The sequence below is a fragment of the Taeniopygia guttata genome, chromosome 19 (assembly GCF_048771995.1).
Source record: "Taeniopygia guttata chromosome 19, bTaeGut7.mat, whole genome shotgun sequence".
NCBI classification, from domain to species: domain Eukaryota; kingdom Metazoa; phylum Chordata; class Aves; order Passeriformes; family Estrildidae; genus Taeniopygia; species Taeniopygia guttata.
Genome location: NC_133044.1, coordinates 7875818 through 7897505, shown reverse-complemented (window position 1 = coordinate 7897505; position 21688 = coordinate 7875818). Strand labels below are relative to the sequence as shown.

Sequence of the window (21688 nt, the reverse complement as noted above, 5' to 3'; positions counted from 1 at the left end):
TCAGTAGTAATAGGAATATTCGGAAACCACTTCTGTCATACCTGCAGGACTGATAGTGCTGCAGTCAGGCATTGCATCCATGGCCCCATGAGACACCACCATGGTGGCTTCATTAGATTAAATTCTGTATCAAAACTCAATGTGTAAACTTTACCTTGATTAAATAAGTTTTGAAGGATTTGCATAACACATAGGAAAGTTGAACCAAAGTACATGGAAGTAGAGACACTTCTCTTGAGTAGTAGTTTCTGTGTAACAGGTATTGCTGGGTGGGTGAGGCAGAACAGAAAGCTGCTGTGAAACTGGCAGACTTCACTACTCTGAGCTCCAATTTGGTTGGCTTTAATTTACACCTGATTCTACATGCAACTTGGGCAACTTGCAGTGCCCAAGCCTGTCTTGTTGGCCTTATGGGATAGGTTTGCCCTTTCAACTTGAGGAGGCTTATTAAACATGGGAAACACATAAAAAAACTGGTGAGAAAGGTGTTCCAAACAGTTCTCCATGGATGTTGCTGTTGAGGTGGGCTGGTTAGTGCTGGGCTCTCAGCTGCTCCCATTCCCAGCTGCTTCCCAATGTGCCTTGGGGCTGGGCCTTCTGAAGAGCTGGGTTGAGTCCTTGTGTTGCATTCTTGCTGTACAATAAATTGCAAATTCTGTGTTACTGAGATGCCAGTGAGGTCCTCAGCCCTTAGTAGGAGTGTTGTATGGCTTAATGCAGTGATGTTTGTGCCTCCACTGTAGTGGTTGTGGGCATTCTCAGACATGCTGCTTGTGGGAGCAAGGTTAATGGCAGTGAGGGCAGCAGGCACCAGCACTTACCCGTGGTTTGGTTACAGTGTGGCCGGAGAATTTGGCTTTAGCCAGGTGACCCCAACCTGCTCTGTCATCCCTCCCCCATCAACAGGACAGGGAGAGAGAATCTGGAGGAAAACATATGGGTTGGAACAAGAACAGGGACCTGTTACCATCGTGGGCACAGCAAACTCAGGCTGGGGAGATTATTTTATTGCCAATGAAATAGAGCAGGGTAATGAGGAATTAGTATGTTTAAATAGAAGTCTAACAGTGCCTTTGCCATACAGCTCCCTTCTTCCCAGGCTCAGCCCTGCTCCTGACTTTACTACTTCTTCATCTCCTCTACTGACCCTTGTATTTACATGGTTGTCTGTCTCAGATTTTTACTCCTTTCTTTTGGCTGCTGCTGTGCAGCAGTTTTTCTCCTTTCTAAAATACAGTTCTTTGAGAGCTGCTGTTGCTGATGGTTCAGTGTTAGCTCAGAAAATGAAAATACCCTCTTCCCTGCCACACCCCCTTGTGTGTTGAGGGCAGATCCAACCTGTGTGGCTTATGCTCCTCCTGCAGGATCAGGGCCACACAGGAGCCCAGCTGTGCTGGGGTAGCTTCAGGTCACTGCCACTGTGAACTGCAAAGCGACTTTGCCTCATTTCGTCCTTCAAAGTATGGCAAAGTAGACAGCCCAAAATATACCAGCATCCCTAAATATACCTGCAGTGAGGGAGTGTATGGGCCAAGGAGGCACATGGGAAGCAGCTCAAATTAGAACTAGAATAACCTACTTGATTTGGCATTGATGACACAAGTGATTTGCCCTCAGATCAGCACTGTGCTGGCGTGTTTGGCTTAAAATAGCCCAGAAGGGCTTTGGGATGGTCCCCTGGTGCAGAGCCCTGTGCAGGAACAGCTCCAAGCACTGCAGTGGCCCAGCAGGGTTGCCACAGCAGCTGAGGACTGCAGGAGCTGCAGGAAGGATGGGGGAGAGATTCAGGTCCAAGTGTACCTGCACAAGCTCAGGCCTGCACACCCCACCATCCCAAGGGGTCCTGGCAAATCCCTGCTGGGGAGCTGAATCCAGCAGGGCTGCAGCCCCCACACAGCAAAGCTGTCTCATCTGTCAGCAGACTGCCCCACTGGGAGTAAAACATCAACACCTGTAAGACAGAGATTATCTTAGGCACTTGCTGTGTTACAGCAGACTTTTATCTACAGGATCCTTCAAAAACAGATGAGTCAGAGAGCTAATAATTAGACTTAGGCATTCAGAATACTCCTGGAACAGTATTACTTCACTGTGCTTCATCATAACTCATAAAAATACATTTTTGTAACATTTTTTGCAAGGGGTAGGAATCTCCCCCATCTCCCTCCAGTGTCCCAGCACCTCCTGCTCAAAGGGGTGAGCCTGGGCAGGTGAGGTAAGAAAAACACTGATAGGAGAAGGCATCAGTGTCTTTGGGGTCTGGACACCAGTCCTCAGTCCTGTCATTTAACTTAAGATGCCATTTGCTGTTGTGGGTAGTTGCAGGCAGTGTTAAAGGTCGTGTGGCAGTGTCTGTGCTTAGTCATTTGGGTTTTGTTTTACTGGATTAAACCCTTGAGGCAGTGCTCTGCGTTCCATATTAACACTCCCTCAGTTAATTTCTTACATGAATGTTTTAACAGTTGATTATAAGAGTAAACAATGGATTACACTATACTAAAAAGGAGATGCTTTTCTTGACTACAGTTTATGTAGATGAGCTGCTTCCCTTTAAATGGTTAAAACTGTAATAGGGTGATGATATGTCTGATTTCACTTGTTTTTCTTGCACACTTCACACAGGTTATTCAGCTTTTTCTTGCAGACCATGTGACAATGGTGCTGTGCACCACGCTGCTGTCTGAGACTCAGGACCCACAGTGCCTGCCCTAGAATAGTCCATGAGGAGGCTGAGTTTGTTCCCCTGCCTCTGCTGGGGTGCACGGCTCTGGGGGTGTCCTGCCAGCATCTCTGGGGGGCTGCCCAGACTCCTGGGCACTCTGCAGTGAGCAGGTAAAACTGCATCTGGCAAATACACCAGCAGCATCTCACTGACCTCTTATTTGCAAAGAAGAGGATAGGGCAGGTTTGGTGGCTTCCAGAGAACAGCTGGAGGATGGAGATGGTGGTGGGTTTCATTTTTAGGGGTACAGTACACCCAGAGACAGGACCTGGCCACCAGAAAGACTTAGGGATGTCTGGTGCCCTTCCTAAACTCTGTGTGTGTGTGAGTGACACCTAACATGGCTGTAGGTGAAATAAATAAGTTACATCTTGCAGACAGTGCCAAGCTCTGCTTTATTTTCATCAGTTTGATCAGTACAAAAGCAGACAGCATAAGTTCCACTTTTTTTTCTTTTTCAGTTTAATTACTTTACAAAGTACAAAATATACTGTCATTTATTTTGGAACATTAGGATTTTTTCTTTCTGTTTTGTTTTTTCATACAGTACATAAATCTCAGCTTTTCAGCATCAGACCAGCAAAGAATAGCAGCGTGTGCACTTGCTGGGAAAGCAAAGCAGCCACTTCTCCACGCCACACAATGTCCAGTGCATGATCCCAAGCTGCTGCCACCACTCCCTGTGCCTGGTGGTGTAAAATCCCCCTTGTGCAGAGGTGATGAAGGCAGCTGCTGCAGTCAGGCTCCCCTGTGCTTTGTACCCCCAAGCTTGCAGGAACTGCCCACCCACACCTGCAGGGCCGGGCCCCACTGAGCCCCACTGAGCCCCTGGGCACTGCTCACAGGGCAGGTGCCAGCAGCTTTCCCTGGCTGCAGCCCAGAGCAGGAGCTGTGCCAAAGGCCCCTGCATGGGCAGGATTCCCCCACCCTGTCTGTTTACGTCAGATCTGGTAATTCAAAGGAAATAAATATACTTTTTTTTCCACCCTCCCCAGTGAAAGGCTGCATGGGGTTTCTGAGAGGTGAGCAGGGAGGAGAGGTTGCTAGAGTTTGGGGTTCCCAGCCCCACTTCAGCCTGTTTTGTCTGAGGCCAAAAGTGGTATTTTACTTAGAGAGCATGATACTTAAATAACTTATTAAATAAAAAAGTCTAAAGATCTGTGTTTCCTCCTCAGGCTGCCCAGCACAGCTGTTCTAAGCAGCCAGGGATGAGAGACAGACCCTGATCCAAGCTGGGCAACTTCTGCACCAGGAGCATCTCTGATCTCTTGGCAGTTCTAGAAATTTGGGTTCGTGTTGTGTAGGTATCTGGAGGGAATTTGGGGTCCCTACAAAGGAGAGGAGATACATGCTCAGACTTGTTCAGGCCACTTGAGGCAGTAATAAAGTGGCTCTGTGCCAGCCCCTGTTAGCCAGCCCTGCACGGGAGCAGTGCAGTGGGGCTCTGCCCCTCCTGTGGGACCCTGCAGGGTTGGTGGCTCCCTGCAGCTCAGCCAGAGGAACCAAACCAAAAATCTGCCCTAAGCACCGATGAGGAGAGCGAGGCTCCTCCTTCTCCCTGTGTGCAGCTCTCCCTCAGAACTAACCCTTCCCTCAGAACTAACCCTTCCCTCAGAACTAACCCTTCCCTCAGAACTAACCCTGCTGCCTGCCCCGTGGTGCCCAAACTGCAGGAGCCAGGCAGGGCACTGCAAGGTGGGGCTGCAGGTGTTCCCTAGGCACAGGGGCACCAAACCCCAAATCCCAGCAGCTGTAGGAGCTGCTGGCATCACAAATGGAGGTGATCACCTGCCCTCTAATTGTAATGGAAACAAAGGGAGAATGGGTTATGTAAGGAGGCAACGGTGAGGGAATGGGACAGGCTCTTCCAAAGGCTGGAACAGAGCTGCTGAAGCTGCATCCTACTATGAGTTACTGCCTGGCAGCCTCTTCTGCCTGCCCAAGAGCCATGGTTGTCCTAGTGCTTGGGTCGGCAGGACAGTGTCCCCTCTCTGTCACTGCCACCCCCAGCTGCTGCAGAGGCAGTGTGGAGGAGGAGATGCACTGGCAGAAAATGTGGCAGCCACTGTGCTAAAATGAACAGCCTGCTCCTCAGCTCCATGTCTCATAAGCCCCAAAGTAAGCCTGGAGCCCACACACACAGGAGGGATGACAATGCCCAGCAGGGACAGGGGACACAACCCTGCTGGCTGTGACACCCTCGTCCTGGGCTGGAAAGAGGCACTACCCTGTGCATTTCCAGGCATTAACCTGAGCACTAATGGCACTTGGATGCAGTTCTCACACTATTATCAACAATCATTGGATTGGTGGGATTATTTTTAGCAGCCAGGAGAATTCTGGTGAGAGGTAGGGGCAGACCTGGATCCAGCACAGCCAGAAGAACCTAGAAGAGACTGCCCTGGAATGCTGATCTGCCATGGTATCAGTGGAGCAGTTTGAAATTGGAGAACAAATAAAAACCTCGAGGATGGAAGCACTGGCACATGGGACTGGCAGGGACCTGGGTGGGTGGGGTTTGGGGGAGAACGAGGGCATGACTCGTGTTTAATTCCATGATATCACTAAAGAAATGGCTGAGGTCACTGAGCTAGACCAGACAGTTCCTGATGGGTGAAGGAGAAATGGGGTGCTCCTCCTCCTGCAAAGCCACCTTCTTTGTACTCTGAACCTCCTGCATCAGCACCAGCCAACTAACACACAAAACCAGAGGTTTGCTCCCAGGAAGGAAATGTTAAAACTTTCTTCAAGAGCAGCCTGGGTCAATAGCCTGTCTGTCTGTCTGTCTGTCTGTCTGTATGTACTGCTGCAGGGGAACATCCCATGCCCAGGTCCTGCTCTCTGTGCAGTTGCTCCTGCCTAAAGGCAATGTCCCACAGCTGTAAGAGCACCACCAGCTCTTTAGGTAATTTCAGTGATCTCAGAAATTCAGCCCCATCCAAGGCTGCCATTAGAAATAACTGCAAGAAACAGCTGCAACAAAGACTGCAGATTTTTTTTTCTTTTACTCTATGTACAGCAACCCCAGACTCCTTCTTTCAGTGTCCCACATGGGAAACACTCCTGCTTTTGCTACAAATCTGTGGAGGAGACTGCTGCTAAGGGAAATTCCCTTTGCATTCCCTTCCAGCTGATGGGAATGGCTCTGTGCAGGCAGCAGGGACACAGAGGATGAGGAGCTCTGTTTACTGCGGCTGTCTCTCCCCTGTGACCTGGCCCAGAGCAGCATCCTGCTAGCCTGAGCCTGGGGCTGTCTCAGCCTTTCAGCTGGCAAATGGGGCTGAACTCCTCTTTTGGGGCCCAAAGGAGCAGTAATGCTCACAGCAGCCAGCAGGCAAGTGGGTGCTTCAAGCAGCATTCCCACAAGGACCAGGGAACTGGGGACCTGTAAAATGGTTCTCAGGTAACAAATGAGCGAGTAGGAATCCTCAAGCTTATTACTGTAACTGCAGAAAGCTGCTTTAAATCCTCAGGATGCTGAAATAGAAGCAGAAAGCCAGCCAGAGCAGGGGACTCTAAACTGCAGCCTCCTGTGGCATCTTCAGACACTGCCCCTGCCACAGCCACACGGGGAGGGAAGAAGCAGCCACCCCTGCAAAATGAAGGATGAAAGGAGCCCTGGTTTTGGCATAATCTTCTAGGGTTGGGAGGACCCCAGTAAAACCACTGGGTCTGCCTAGAGAGGGACATGGCCCCTGGTCAGCTCCCCTGTGGTACAGGCAGAGGACAGAGCTGGACACAGGGGGAATGACATGCTCCTGCTCTGCTCTCAAACATATTTCAAAATTTCAATCCTGCCTGATGGGCATCTCTGCCCATGTCTGCTCCAAAATCCACCCACAGTTCATTTACAGATATTTGCAGAAAGGTAAAAATGGATGAAAACAAAACCCCAAGGGAGCCCAGGGCATTAAACAGCTGCTTTGCAACTGTCCTGCTGCACACAGCTGGGACAGTGCTGAGCTGTGCAGGCAGGGAGGAGCTGTGTGGCTGCCATCCCTTCACCTTGGCTGAAAAATTTGGGCACTCCCAGCTGGGAGGATGTGCCAGGGCTTTGTGTTCCCTGTGGCCAGGCCCTCTGCAAACTCAGAGCAGGCAGAAGCACGGGGATGGCTGCAAGAGAACTGCAGAGCAGGGGGAAGCTATTCCATGTCATCTGCAGTAACAAGGTTATTTGTTAATTCATTCCCAGGCTTTGAACCTGAAATGACCAGTGCTGTCTAGAGAGACCAAGAAAGGATCTTGGCTTATGCATGTTCCAAAGAGGTACAGAACCCTAAAATTCATACTCTAAAATGAGAATGTACTTTGACTCATAATTCATCCATTCCTCCTTCATATAACAGGGGCTGTGCATTGCTCTGTGCTCACCAGAGCATCTGCAGAGGCTGTTACTGCTGCAGCCAGGATTTGCTGATCAGCATCCAGTGCACGTCTCACACTGCAGAACCCCTTTCTCTCCTTCACCTTTGCTAACTGGAGCTGATAGTTCAGCCCAGCTGTGCTTCGTAAGGATTAAACAAAGGAGGCCAAGGACAGCAGAGTAACACAAGATTATCCTCACAGTCAGTGTTCCCCTTCCAGGGAGCCTGGGAAGGTCCCACAGCCTTGCTGGTTTCCACACCAGTCAGTGCTGCCAGGATTCCTGAGGGATTTTGCTGGCCCCTGACATATGGAAGAGTACAGATAGACAGACAGATGCACTCATGGGGAGAAGGTATGGAAATCTGGAGGCAGGTTTGCACGTTTCAGCCAATGTAAATACACCCCAGCACATGCTACAATGTGTAAATACTATTTGGCAAAGGATTATTTGGTTTACTCTCCTGCAGATAATAAAAGTTTAATCCAATCCAATGTTTGCAGGCAGGACTGAAACAGGTAAGTGAGATACCTTAAGCTGCTTACTGGAGATGTCCACAACAGTCAAAGCAACAGAGGGAGAAGAAATCCTCATCAGAAAATGACTTCTTGTCCTCAATGGAATGTTGCTGGGGGACACCTTCTTTCAGGAATGAGCAGCAATGCTCAGCCTGAGGCCAAACAAAGAATTTCTCCCTTTTCATTAACAGAAAATACCAATTATCCAGTGCTGACAGGAACACTTGTGCTCAGTGAACAGTGAGTGTACCAGTGCAGGACCCAACAACTCCAATTCACGTTGCTGACCTCAAAATTAAGGAGTTTGGACGACCTGATGCTCTTGAACAGCTGTGTGGGTATATGGATGGGGAAAACCACGAGGATGGGAGGAACCCCTCTGGCCACAGTACCCAATACCATCATCACATCAAAACACAAGGTGATTTTTGGGAGCCTTCCCCAGCAGAGAGGCTGAGCACCAGGAGATATTCTAAATATGCTCAGGCTGAGGCATGGAGGCTGGGCAGGGTGGGATGATCCCTTTCAGTCAAAAAGGAGAAGGAAAATACTTTGGTGTTCACAACAACAAGCAGAACTTTGATATCTCCATATGTGCACAACTAAAAATCAACATTTGAATTCTTTTGCATCCCTCAGCACTCCACCTATCCCTGTTCTTCCCCTGCCTGTCACTAAGAGGGATCTCTGCAGACCCTGCATGGCCATAGTGTGGATGTGTGGGACAATGCCAAGTCAGACCTAGATGCCTTCTGGAATAGAGGAGCCTGGGCTGACCCCCTGGCCCATCTGCAGCCAGGCAGTCACAGCAACATCAGCTCACAGCAGGGATGGGGCCCCTTTGTAAGAAAAAGAATTCAAGCTTTGTACAGAAAAGCTGAGAAAAAAAGACAGAAAACTGCTTCTCAGAGGCAGGCTCTGATCAAGCACATGCAATTCAGCCTTTTATGTCCCAGACAGCTTCCCAACCTTCACAGGATGTCAGAGTCAGACTGCTCAGCCCTCATCTCACAGACACACTGTGAGACTTGTGGGGCAGCCGGTGGGGGAATGTGTCAGTAGCTCATCCCTGAAGGCAGCAAATCCTGCAAATGCAGTGCAATGGCAGAGATCTGAGCAGAGCTGCTCCTGCCTTGCCTCTCTCAGGGGTCTACACATTCCTCAAAGCACCAAGAGCACCAGGGAAACACCTGGGTGCTCAGGGAGCTACGCTGCAAGCTCCTCTGCCACACACTCCCTTAGTTCCTCCCAGTGCTGGCAGGACAAAACATCATGCTTCAGAAAAATAAAACCAGATACACTTCTCTTGGATGCTTTGATTGGCTGGAGCCATCAGGACCTCCCAGCAAAACTCAGAAGTCCCCACACCCAAATCTCCATGGCACATCTTAAAAAGCAAATCCCTGCTCAGTGTCATGTGCCAGCCCAAAGCAGGACCTGACACCAACAAGGTTTTTGTGAGAGAGGAGGACTGATTAATCTCTGACCATCAGCCTGTGCCCTGGGAATGCTAACAGAGAACCTGGAGTTAAAAACACATTTCAGAGCAGCAGGATGATGAGTGTGCTTTATAAACAGCATTGTCATTAGGCGAGTCTTAATACTTATGTCCCCCACTGCAGGTGCTGCAGCCAAACCAGGTATTTCCATTAGGGCCTCCCCATGTGAGAGGCTGATACATGCCACCTATAGCACAGCACTGCAGAAACTCCAAACAATGCCTGGAAAGAAACCAAAAGCTGCACAAACCTGTGCAAAGGTGTACTGGGGGGGGCAGCCTGAAAAATCAGCTTCAAAGTGCCAGAAGATCAGTGGCAAGGCAGCACCCCTCACCCCCCCACCTTTGGTGAAGTGCAACTGAAATAGGAAAACAGAATGTTTCCCTACAGGGGCCCTAACAGCACTCCTGGTCAGCAGAAATCTCCAGTGGTGAGATGCAAAGACCACCCACTTCCAGTGCCTGGCTTCAAGCAGCCTCTTCTGCTTTTAACAGGAAAACACCCTGCACCACTTCCACCTATTTAAAAATAACCCACTGATTTCAGCTCCTCGAGGGCCAACAAATATGAATTCCCCAACAGATACCAGAGCCCTGCACCAGCCATGGGGCAGACAGATCCACCTGGAAATCTTCTACACCTGCCCCAGGCTCGTGCAGAGATGCTGGGGAAGCCACCAGGGACCAGCCACCAGGAACCAGCCACCAGGGACCAGGTTTTCCAGCAGCTGGAGACCTGGAGCAGCTCCTGCCTTGCCTGGGGGAGGCAGGCAGTGCTCTGTGCCTGCAGGAGCTGGGGCCCCACTGCAAACCCCCAGCCAGGTGCAAACAGAGCAGCCCTACTTACAGGCTGAGGCAATTTAGGGTAGCAACTAAAACATACAGAGAGAAAAAGGAGTGGAGTTCCTACAGGCTCTGTGCTTGAGACACCAAACTGGAGAGGAACAGACTTCTCTGAAGCAGGAAGGGAAATCCAATGCTGCTCCCAGCAAGCAGAGGAGCCCCAGCTTTGCTTCAGGTCAACTTCACTGCTGCTCTTCACTAAACAAAAAAGCAAAAGTGGGACTATTACTCATATTGCCCATTATTTTAATGAAAAATAGATGGTGATTAAATGTGTGTATACATTACATTGATGACTAAATGTGTGTATACATAGTGTGTACTCACTACAGAGATGCACACAGAAGGGTGTGTGCCCAGAGTACACACACATACACTGTGCATGTGTCTGACCCTATATTGCTTGAGTGCCCACACCATGTACAGGTATTTAAATGGGTATTTACAGGTGTGCAATAGAGACACACTGTGGATTTCTATGGACACACTTAAGATGTATATATATGCACACACTTGCTCAGTAGAAAGGAATTTGTAGTCAAATTCTAATTGGGTTGAGGGAGAAAGACCAAACCCTATTTAATAACACAACTTGGAAAGGTCGAGGCTTCTAAGAAAATAAAGGCCTTGGAGAAAGAAAGAGAATGCATGAAGGCCATGCACTCCTCCCCTGCCTGCCCCTTTCTGCAGGGCTGGAAACACTTCTGCATTTTGCAGTTTGAATTTTTGTGCAAGGGGAGGAGAGAGAGGCTGGGTGCTGAGAGAGTGGGAGCTGTGGAGCAGCTTTATGAGCCTTCCCCACTTTGGGTTCACTGAGCACTGTGGTGTAATAGTGTGGTGGTATTATTATTACTATGAATATATTTAATGAAGCCCCTACAGAGCCCTTCCTGCAGTGTAGGTCTCACATGCACAGCACTGTGCAAACTTGCACTGATCCTGACTTGAGGCTGGTGCAGGGACAAGGTTCCACCAATTATGGTCACATTTGGAGTATCTCAGTTCCCACCGGAAAAAAATATGAAGGGGATACTAAAGGGAAATCATTAAGTTGTCTGAAACAGTTTTCCTGGATGTCAGGACAAAAAGATAAAAGGAAATAAAAAGGTGAAGCCAAGGATGGTGGCAGCATCAGAGTGCCTCAATAGCATTTTACATTCTGTGAATTTTTCAGGCCAACTTTCCCATGCTGGGACATCAACCTTCCTTTGGAAGGTTTGAAATACACAGAGCTTTCTACAGATTGCACAAATATAAGGCCGATTCCCTTGGGAAAAAAAAAAAAAAATTACAAAAATCAGTGTCTAAAATAGCCTGAGTAAAATGTTAGAAAATTAAACTTTTTTTTTTTTTTTTCATTTAAGGCTCAGTGAAGTTGTGGATTATTTCAAGTTAATTCCTTCCTATCCATGCTGAAGTCCTTTGGAAGCAGCACTGGCACATGCAAAGCAACACTCGGTACTCTCTGCTGCCAAAACTGGCATTTCCCAAAGGCTGACAAAACCCCAGAGCAGAAGGAAGACCTGTCCTGATGACTCTGGCATGGTGGCACCATCCATGCACACAGCACAAACTCAGGCTCAACTCAGCAGCTGGGCAGCAACTCAGCATCCCCCTCCTCCAAACCACGCTGCCAACCTGCCATGCCCAGGAGTAACCCCCTGGCAATGCCTGGGGTGAAAACTGCCACTGGCCTTGCTGCCACTGCAGCCCAGCTCTGGGCAGAGCCACAAACATCTCCAGGTGCTGTCAGCACTGCACTGTGCAGCCTGTGCCTGGTCCTTGTGCCAGGACACCAAACATCCAGATGCCACATTGAGAATAAACCCTTAGTCCAGAAATCTGGAGTGAATATAAACATATCATGGGACAAGTCTGAAAAGCCATGCAAAGGAACAGCAGAACATCCTGTTTGGTAAAGCACTGAACGTCTGCCTCAGTGTTCCTCAGCAGGGATGCTTCAGCTCCAGTAGGGCCAACCAAGGAAAGACATCCATGCTTTTTCCCATGGATGCTCTGACTCCTTGTCTAGATGCCACAAAACATCCCACTGGTGAAAAATCAGATTTGAAACTCAGTTGGAATCCAGTTTCTGAGAAACCACAACTGCTTGGCCCAACTGTACTGTGAAGGCAGAACTAATCAACTGGCTGTGTGTGTGTTTGCTTGTCCTACACACCAGTAAAAACCATGCCCATGGCATGATCCCAGGTGTTTGCTTCCTGCCTGCAGATTAGTGCAGAACCCTGGCTCACAGCTGCATGTGGCACAGCCTCAGGAAAACCCTGCCAAAGGCTGTCTCTGAAGCACAACTGGAAAGCCCTCAGGAAAATGGCAAGATCTGCAAATTCTTTATGTCAAGCCTGAAGTGGAAGAAGTTAAGAAATGCAAGATAAGCTGGGGCTGGTAATCAGCAAAGCAAGGTTCTCTGCAGGCAGTTTCTCCTCTCACCAGCCCTTGCTGCATGGTCACACTTGGGGCAGACTGCTGGCACCCACACCTTGGCTAACTCTGCTCTCCAGCACTGGTCTCTGCTGTCCTCCACAGAGCTGGCAGCAGCCACAGGCACCCCCTGACACAGGTGCCACTATGGGCCTTGATGCCAGGCTCCTGCTGGCCCCCAGCTGTGGTACAGGCCAGGAGAAAACAGCCTACTGCTCCCCCAGGGGAAAAGCCCCATCATCTCCCTGGGACAGGACCAGGTGCTAGCAGGTTTGAGGCGTTTTCAGCAGCATTCTACCTTCCCCAGTCAGCAGCAATTCCCACCTGTGTGATGAGAAACTGCAGGAGGCTCCCCACGAGACTCAGGCACCCTCCTGGCCCTGGCAGAGGCAGCCAAGAGCTGTGGCTGTGGCCAAGGGGCCTGGGATGTGCAGGAGCAGCAGCCCAGGGACCCCGGGCAATCCTTGATTTCCCCATGTGTGCACACTGCAGGGGAAAAGCCTGAGGGGACAGGAGATAAGAGGCCCTGAGGAACACGGGCTGGGGGAAGGCTCTGATGTGGGATAAGGGACAGCACTGTCCTGGAGCAGGGGATATGGCAGGAGAATATTTGGAGCAGTGAGGGAGAAACTGGAAAAAACTGACCAAAAGTGGCCAAGTTTCAATGCAGACACAATCTGGGAGACACCACCTGCCAGGAGCTGGCCAGAGCTGAGCTCCCCCTGCCCAGGATTTCTCAGAGCAGCCAGGCTTTCACTGCAGGGAGAGAGAAAGGGGAAATGTCAGTCAAGTGGGTATTTTTCTCTTTTCCAACACCAAATTGTTCTGTCAGGAGAACCAGAACCCTTTGCATCCTATCTCAGCACAGGCAATGATGGACAGTCCTCAGGCAGTCTGATGCAAGGAGACAAGGCAGAACTATGCGACGTCTTTTCCGTTTAATTCCATATTTCACTTGGTTTCTGGCTTTCAGGGCTCAGCAGCCTGTGCCAGGGCCATCCCTGCTGGGTGTCCCTGGGTGTCCCCAGGCAGCTCCTTCCACACTGAGCACAGCCAGGCTTCACTTCACCTGGAGCTGAACATCAGGAAACCATACAAACTCCCTTTCCTCCTACCCCTCATTCATAAATTTAATAAAATAACAATAATAATAATAACAATAATAATAATAATAATTAAAACAAAGGCTTATTGGAGCTGTTTCTGCTCAACTTTCCACAGTCTCTTTTCATGTCACTCTCTGTAATCAGATTTTTCAAGAAATACTGTGAGAAAAAAAGAATAATAATAATAATTATTATTATTATTAGAATAATAAAAAGCATCTGGAACCAGCTCAGAAGATTTCTAATGCTTTTCAGCTTGACTGACTTGGAGTGCATTGACCACGCCATTTATATTTTCTTCAGGTACCTGCAAGAAAACAAAAAGAAAGGTCATGTTCAGCAGAAGGGGTGACAAGGGAAGGAGAGGCAGGAGACAAAGGCAGACACTTTGCTGTTTTTTACACCTGAAGTTCACTGAGAAAAGGCTCCAGGGACAAGGACACCCCTGTTCACCCATGGGACCCCCAGAGCAAAGGCTGTAAGTGGGATGCAGAGGGTTTGCTGCTGTGTGCTGGATGCTGGTGGGAAGCCAATTATTTTGGGGTTTCTCTTTCTCTCTGCTTTTCCTGTCCCCTCCTTTCCCTTGCTTTTGCTGGTGAAGCACTTGCTTGCCAGGAGCTCACTCCAGCTGCCTGTGCTGATGGGTTTATGGGCTGCCCAAGGGCTCCATGGGGTTCTCAGAGAAGGTTTGGGACCTCTAAGTGTGGGTGGGAAGGCCCTGGTGGGTGACAGGAGAGCTACCAGTCTGTTTGTGGTGCTTTCTCATCCAGCCTTGTGAGGAGATTTAACCATAGAAGTCTGTGTTATTCATGGTGTTTTTTTCATGCTTACTGCAAGAAAAACCTCTTGTAACAGAAGATGCAAAAAAATCTCAGAGTGACTGTCACTGGCAGAAAAGAACATCAAAAGTAAAGTTACATCTGGCAGAAAAAGTGTGTCTGAACTCTACATAAACTCCAAGACACTGGCAGATCTTGAAAAATGGAAAGAGGACTGAGGGAAAAATAAATTATCTGCAAGTTTCTGCAAGAAGCCAATATAATTCATAGCAAGTAAACTGAAGAAGGAACTGTCTCTTCTACAAGGTATTCAAGGCCAAGAGTACAATACCTGAATTCACTGGACACTCTCAAGAGCTCAGACAGTGGAAATACAACTGGTTGTGCCTTTCTGTGAGGCTTTTAACAAAACTGAGGAAAAAGCCCATGAGAAATAACAAGGAAAATGTTCAATTTTCCAATAGGAAGATGGAATAACAGAAGTCAACTCTGATGATGTGTGAACAGAAGTCATTTGGAAAGGAAGAAAATAATCTTAAAACAAGTATACAGCAAACTCTTCTGGTTTAGAAGGAAAACCCCAGGACATCTCCACCATAGGGAACAGGACTTTGAGCCAGGACTCTCCACTGCCTCCCCTTCATCATTTCTCCCAGTACACTGAACACTGCAGTGCAAGAAGCTGTTTGACTCTTCTCCTCTGGCCAGCTGGCTGTGACCTGCACAGACCCATCTCCTCCAGCAAACACAGTGCTCCTTCATTCCCTGCAAAATGCCTGACCCCCTTAACAGCACAGAAATTCTAGCAATCACCCCACTAATGTTTGGTAGGGTTTTCTCCAGGACAGATGTGCAAACAGTTTGGATTTGTAGGACCCATCCTGGTTTGCCACCAGCAGAGGAGTCCTGCCCCGTGGAAATGAGCCCTGTCCCAAGGCAGCTGCACTGTGCTCACTGCTCAGGCAGTGTGCAGAGCACTGAGCGTGAAGGCAGAGCTCCAAATTACATCCCAGACAGCTCCAAATTATATCCCATTACAGCTCCAGCCTCTTCAGAAGCAAAATGCTGGTCAAAGAGAGCAAGACACCCGTGAACTTGAGGCAGCAAGAGCAGAGTACCAGGAAAGGCAACTCTGCCTCCTTGCTCTCTCTAGAGGGAGCTGGTAACCGAGACTCTCTCCAGCCTGACCCTGCACCACCCAGGGGACACAACAGACACCCGGGGGTTCCCATCTCAACATCATCTCCCAAAGGGATTTCATCTCAAACACAAGTCCTGATTACCAGGGCAAACATCTGCAGCTGCAGCACGGCAGGAAGACATGAGTATTACACCCAGCTCAAATAACAATTAAGTAACAAAAACCACCTTGAGATGTGCAGGAGGAAAAAAGATCAGATCAAAGGGAACAACACTTTTTTAGTACTCTAAATTGTTGACGACAGGCAAAGAACTACCTTAATTAAAGAAAGGGAGAATTTAGAGGAAGGGTTCAACATACACTTTGTCCTTGAGAAATGTCACTAGAAGTAGAGGTATCTGGGTAGCAAAGTTAGGGAAAACATGACAAAATCTAGGTTAGGGTCTTGGCCAACAAAACCACCCTAAGAGCCAACAAACATCCAGCCCAGCCAGCACAACCAGAGCAAAGTCAGGCAAAAAATGCACCTTCCAAAGGTTGGACAACTAGAACAGCACTGTCCAGGTGAAAAGGCTTTTAAAACCATACATTAAAAAAACAGTAAGCAGCAAAGAAAAACACTGAAACAGTGCTTTGAGTAAGGAAGACCTGCAGAGCTGCATGGCCCCCCCTAACACCCTGCCAGCTGCTGGTACAGGATCTGTGGGCCTGGAGGCAGCAGCATGAGGCACTCTGAGAAGGTGGAGCTGCCTGCAGAGCAATTGTGTGGTGTAAGTTTTCGGCTACATATCTATTTTAGCTGATAGGGCTGAGCTCTCCAGATATGGCTTGACATGTAGAAGCACTCTGCACCCTGTGCTCTGCACAAAAAGTGCACACCTGGGGCCACACAATGGGCAGAAATGCGTGGCAAAGCTAACAGTATTGATTTTTAAATGGTGTTTTATTAGCTTATCTTATCAGCACAGTTAATATTAAAAAATATAAGACAAACATATATAACACTCTGACCTTTGCTATCTGAAATAATATTTACTTTTACTCTTTACACACATGACCTATCAGCTGTGAATGGTTCACACCAACTGTGAAAAAACAAAGTAATTATAAAACCCCAAAACCTGCTTTGATCTCACTAGAGCTTTTACAGGTCAAAGGCAGGACCTGAATAGTGAATTTGCAAGTGATGGAAAGAGATGTATAATGCAATAAAGGGCCCATTTAAGAAAAAAAAATAGTGTAAAGCAGCTGACTCCCTCCTTCAGGATCAGGAAAATGGGTTCCAAGGCAAATGCCATCCCATTTGTGGCTACAGGCATTGTATTTCCCTTCTCTAGAGAAATCCCTCATTTTTGAGGGTGTCTTCTTTGCAAAGGAAGAATAGAGGTAGGCCTAGAAAGTAAAATATCCATCAATATAAGAAAAAAAGAGAGATCTCTCCAAGGATGGCAAGACTCTCGTGTTGATGACTGTGTTGCAGCTGCTTATGGGCACTCATGAGAACAAGCATGGGAACAACTTTATCTCCTTCAAAATCACCTTTTCCTGCTGTGCTGGCAATTACTGCTTGTTTATCAGAAACCAGGAAGATGCAGGGACAGTAGAGATAATAGATGGGTCTCAGAAAGCAAAGATTAGGACAATACAGACACCAAGAGATGAAGGCAGGGTCTGCTGCTGTCCAAAAAGTTCCCAACACACAAAGGCACCTGTGGGGACCCACCCCTAAGGGGAAGGAAGCACCTAAAGAAGCACCTTCCCCCTAAGGGTGGGTTGTCACAGCACTGTCCTGTGAGCCTGGAGCCTGCAACTATTTTTGGAAGCAAATGGAAGAGTTTGTGGCTGTTTCTAATAGAAGATACAGATGCAGGGGAAGAAGGTTGTGAAGTGTCCATCACTGCAGTTAAAGACTGAGAACAACACTCACTAACACAGCTTTGCCTTGGGTAGGGCCAGGCTTGGTTCAGGAGCCTCACCCAGGGCAGTGACAGCCAGGAGGCTGAAGGCAGGAGTTTGGTGGGTACACTGGAGCAAGAGCACTCCAACGAGCTATCCAGATGAGAAGTGACATTCTCATAATGATTTCTCCTCAGGAGGAGGTTTCCCCTACTCCAAAGAAGCTGTGTTCATACTCACCAAGGCGTGATCAAACTTAAAAGTACTGATGTAGTAGGCTGGGATGTCGGCTGCAGCCAAAGGCTCAGAAATCTGAGCGACAATTCCACATTCATCTGTGGGGAGATAAAAAATAAAACATGGTCTGGAGGGGCTTGCAAAAGTCTCAGAGCTCACCAGTTTCATGTCTACATATGGAGAAGTTTGTCTTCACAAACTCCAATCAGAAGGAATCTCTGCAATAAAACATATTCTTTCTCACAGAATCTAGCATTTGGACCACAACAACACACTGAACATTTAGTGTTATTACCTTCTTTTTGCTACAGAGAAATGCACATTCTCTAGAGGCACAAAACAATCAGAACTGGAATGACTCAGAGGTCCAGAGAAAGGTGCTGAACAATGTTCAACAAGAAAGCAAAAGCTCAGCCCCATTTATCCTTAACATCCATTTTTCTCTATTACTGAACATTTGGCCCTGCAACTCTGAAAGAGGAGATACTGACCCATTAGTCAGCCTGGACACATGGTTCCTAGGCTGCAGCCCACCATAGCCCCAGAAACAGGATTTCACACCAATTTCACCACAGAATAGTCATAGATTGTTAAAGAATTGAAGTGGGCCTTAAAGATCCTCTAATCCCAACCCCAATGCCATGGGAGGGACACCTCCCACTGGAGCAGGCTGCTCAAAGCCTCATCCAACCCAGCTTTGAACACTGCCAGGTTGGGACATCCACAGCCTCCCTGGGATACCTGTGCCAGAGTCTCACCACCTCACAGGGAAGAATTTCTTCCTAATACCTGACCTGAATTTCCCCTCTTTTACTTGGTGCCCATTCCCCCTTGTCCTGTCACTCCAGTTCCAGATGCAAAGTCCCTCTCTGGCTTCCCCAGAGCCCCTTCAGGCCCTGGAGGTGCTGGGAGGTTTCCACCCAACCTTCTCTTCTCCAGGCTGAGCAGCCCCAGCTCTCTCAGCCTGTCTGCATAGGGGAGGTGCTCCAGTCCTCCCATCGACTTCATGGCCCCCTCTGGACCTGCTCCAACAGTTCCATGTTCTTATGTTGGGGACACATAAAGAAAAGCAGAATCCCTCCTTCAACCTGCTGACCATGCTCCTTTGGATGCAGCCATCTGGGCTATCTGCTTGGCCTTCTGAGCTTTAAATGAAATTTAAATGGTTCATCTGTCTTGTTTGTTGCAGATCACTGTTTTCAGATGAAACCTGGAGTTTTATTGATTCAAATTCGACATTTGAACTTGATTTTAAATTAACAAATATTTAGGGGCCTGTGCAATGTCCTGATGTGCTATCAATGACATATCATGCTATTTCTACATATTTTCCTCAAAGATGTATAAAGAGAAAGTAAAATGAAAACTTCCTTCTTGCTACTTTTGATGGCTGGTGTAGAAGTTGCAATTAAATACAAAAATTACCCCAATGTTTTTCAAAAATGTCCTTGAAGCTTTTATTTTATAACTGGTTCAGAGCCCACAGGAAGGAGCCACTGCATTTCCTGAAGATCAGGCCTCTGTTGCATTATTCAGATCAAACCCTTAAAATTCCAGGGGACACAGAAATAACAAGAATACTCCTGCATACAATGAAGCATTTGCTCTGTGCTACTTAGGACCAATATTCTTTTGAGTAGAGAAAACATGTGCAGGACTAGATGTGAAACACATCTGTGAACAAGACCTCCACTTGGACTGCCATAAATCTATAAAAAGTCCACTAGAATCACAGAATTACTCAAGCACTGCACTGGGGTATGACACTGCTTTTTAACCACTGATTTCAGCAATCTACAATCAATTCCCATGCCACCTTTTAGTCCAGTTTTTCTCTTTAACCAAACCCAAAGTCCAGCAGAGGAAATCAATGTAGCTGAACTGTTGAGCACTTCCAGGAGTATATTCAGAGTCAAACTTAATAGGAGTGAGGCTTCTATTTGAAAATCTCAGCTCACAAAGTCATGTTAAGCTGCTGGCTCTTAAAAAGCATCAGCCTCAGATGGATTTTTCCACACTCCTTGAAGGCCCTGAGGTGACTGCCTGCCTGCCTGCACACCAACTGATCCTCCAAATGTTACTCACCAAAGCCAAGAGGCTGCCCACCGATCCGCACCATCTTCCAGAGCTCACCAGATGCACTTGTAAACAACAAATTATTAGGAAATCTGTAAAAAAAAAAAAAAAAAAAGGAACACCAAACATAGCAATTAAAACACAGCAGTGTGTCAGATTCTGCCTGTGGGGGATCTGCTCTTCCTGCATCCTTGAGATGTTTGAAGCCAAAAAGAATGGGGCAATAGCTTGGGCAAACTGGGAAAACTCAAGGCAGGTGGGGCAGATGCACCTGCCTGATCCTCCAGGTATCCTATGGCAGATCAGCCTCTCCTGGAGGTGGGCACAGGTACCCAGAGAGGCACAGGAAAAAATTTATAAGCAACAGGCTGTGTCCCAGCTTTGCAAATGAAACTGTGAAGGTTTGATTTGAGCTGCATTTGGGAACAGCTAGGGATGGAATGTGTTTCCACGCCTGCTCTCAGGAATGTGAACAGTAACCACTGCTTTTGTGTCTGAGCACCACCAGTGCTTTTTTCCATCCCAGCCTGGGAGGTGCCTGGGACCACTGCAGAGGTCTCTAGTTCTCAGTAAGGGGAAGCCTCTCTCGAGGCTAAGAGAGTTGCCCAAGTGAAGCAGGCAGCCTGTGAGAGAGAAGAATTGGCTCCCCACATTTCTCACCCCCCAGGCTGAAGCTCCAGCCCTCTGGCTCCTCTTAAGACAGACAAAGGTTTACTCCAATAAGGTCAAAGAAACTTTCAGGAGGGCAATTTATTACTTTGAAAAACAAGTCCCTGGAGCAGGGGATTCCCCCCCAAGAACCAAACCCAAACTGCTCTGTATGTCAAAAGCAAATCTAATACTGCTGAGTATTAGATCTATCTAATAGATCTGATCATCCCTCTGGCCCCCAGACCTCAGAGCCTCCCGTGCTGCACAGCTGCAGAAGCACAGACACACACACAGAGAGGCTGACTGCTCACCAGCTGGCTCCTTCCTTGCTAGACAAACAAGTCATGGGCTCCCACTGCACACTGATGGCCTGGGACATTTTCATCATAACAAGACTCTGAACCAAGCCCATCCATGTGTAAAGGCAAAGCAGGAGGACAGCATCACTGACATCCCCACCCTGATATTGGCTTTTATCCTTCTCCAACCAAGGAAAACTTCAAACACCTACACTAGGTTTTTCTTTTAGTTTTGCTCTTACAAGCACAGCTAATGAGCAACAGAATAAAAGTGCAAAAATCACTTTGCTCCAGTATTCCTCTTTTGAAAGTGAGCTAACCCTACATCACATTGATTTGTGATTTCACTGAGGGCTTGGACAGACCAGTCCAAAATTTAGACACTGGAACTAAAATGCCAGATTTTACTCAGTAAAGTGACATGCCCATGATACCCCTACAAGACAATCCAAATAATTAACAGGGAGGAGTCTAAGCTGCTTCCTGCTCCTTTAAGAACAGCCCTTTTTTTTTTTAAGGTCCAAGTTACTCCAAGAGCAAAGCTCACCTCTGCTGTGTCTGGACATCCATGACCAGGGAGATGTAACCCTCAATGAGAGAAAAGGAAAAAAAGCGAATGTGTCCCGAGTCTTCGTTGCCCACCACTGAGTCTTTTACTCTGAAGAAACAGAAGAGAACTACATTAACTGTGGCTAGAAGACCACAAAAAAGGGGTTTTAAAGCAGATATAGTCCGTGAAACCAGAAATGTTCTTACATTGACTTAGGGAATTGAAACTGAGTTCTGTTGTATTATACTGATTTGATTTTAATTTATTTTGCAGGTGAAAAACTATCCAGCCCCCACAACTGACAAAACTCTCCATCCCTGCCTTGAGGTCCCCTCACAAGAAGCTGTGGGCCAGGAGGCACCAAGGGGCAGCAATCCAGCCAGCTGAACATGCTCTGGCACACTGACCACATGGCTATGCTCACCCTCACTCTGAAAAAGATCAGCTTTCCAAAGCCAGCAGATACCTTTGGGCACCCTCAAACACCTGTTTGGCTTCCACCTGTCAGGACAACCCTCCTGAGCCTGTGAAACCTCCCTCCCTCCCTCCGTGCAGAGCACTGGAGCA

At 47.9% G+C, this 21688-nt stretch overlaps 1 protein-coding gene across 2 annotated transcripts in view; it reads right to left on the bottom strand.

Moving 5' to 3' along the window:
• Window positions 1–3098: 3098 nt before the first annotated feature.
• The window catches only part of CASTOR2 (cytosolic arginine sensor for mTORC1 subunit 2), a 126338-nt gene continuing 107748 nt past the window's right edge, over window positions 3099–21688 (bottom strand). Inside the window, exons 6-10 of one of the 2 annotated variants that reach the window (XR_012051473.1) lie at window positions 21119–21229; window positions 19631–19713; window positions 17549–17643; window positions 5967–13799; window positions 3099–5910 (exon numbers count right to left, since the gene is read on the bottom strand). Coding sequence is in view for 1 of the 2 variants with exons in the window: in XM_030288100.4 (XP_030143960.1) it covers window positions 13734–13799; window positions 17549–17643; window positions 19631–19713; window positions 21119–21229 (355 nt within the window). In the remaining variant the exon portion in view is untranslated. Of the gene's footprint in view, window positions 13800–17548; window positions 17644–19630; window positions 19714–21118; window positions 21230–21688 lie in introns of both variants that reach the window. The other variant, XM_030288100.4, reaches the window with a different exon arrangement.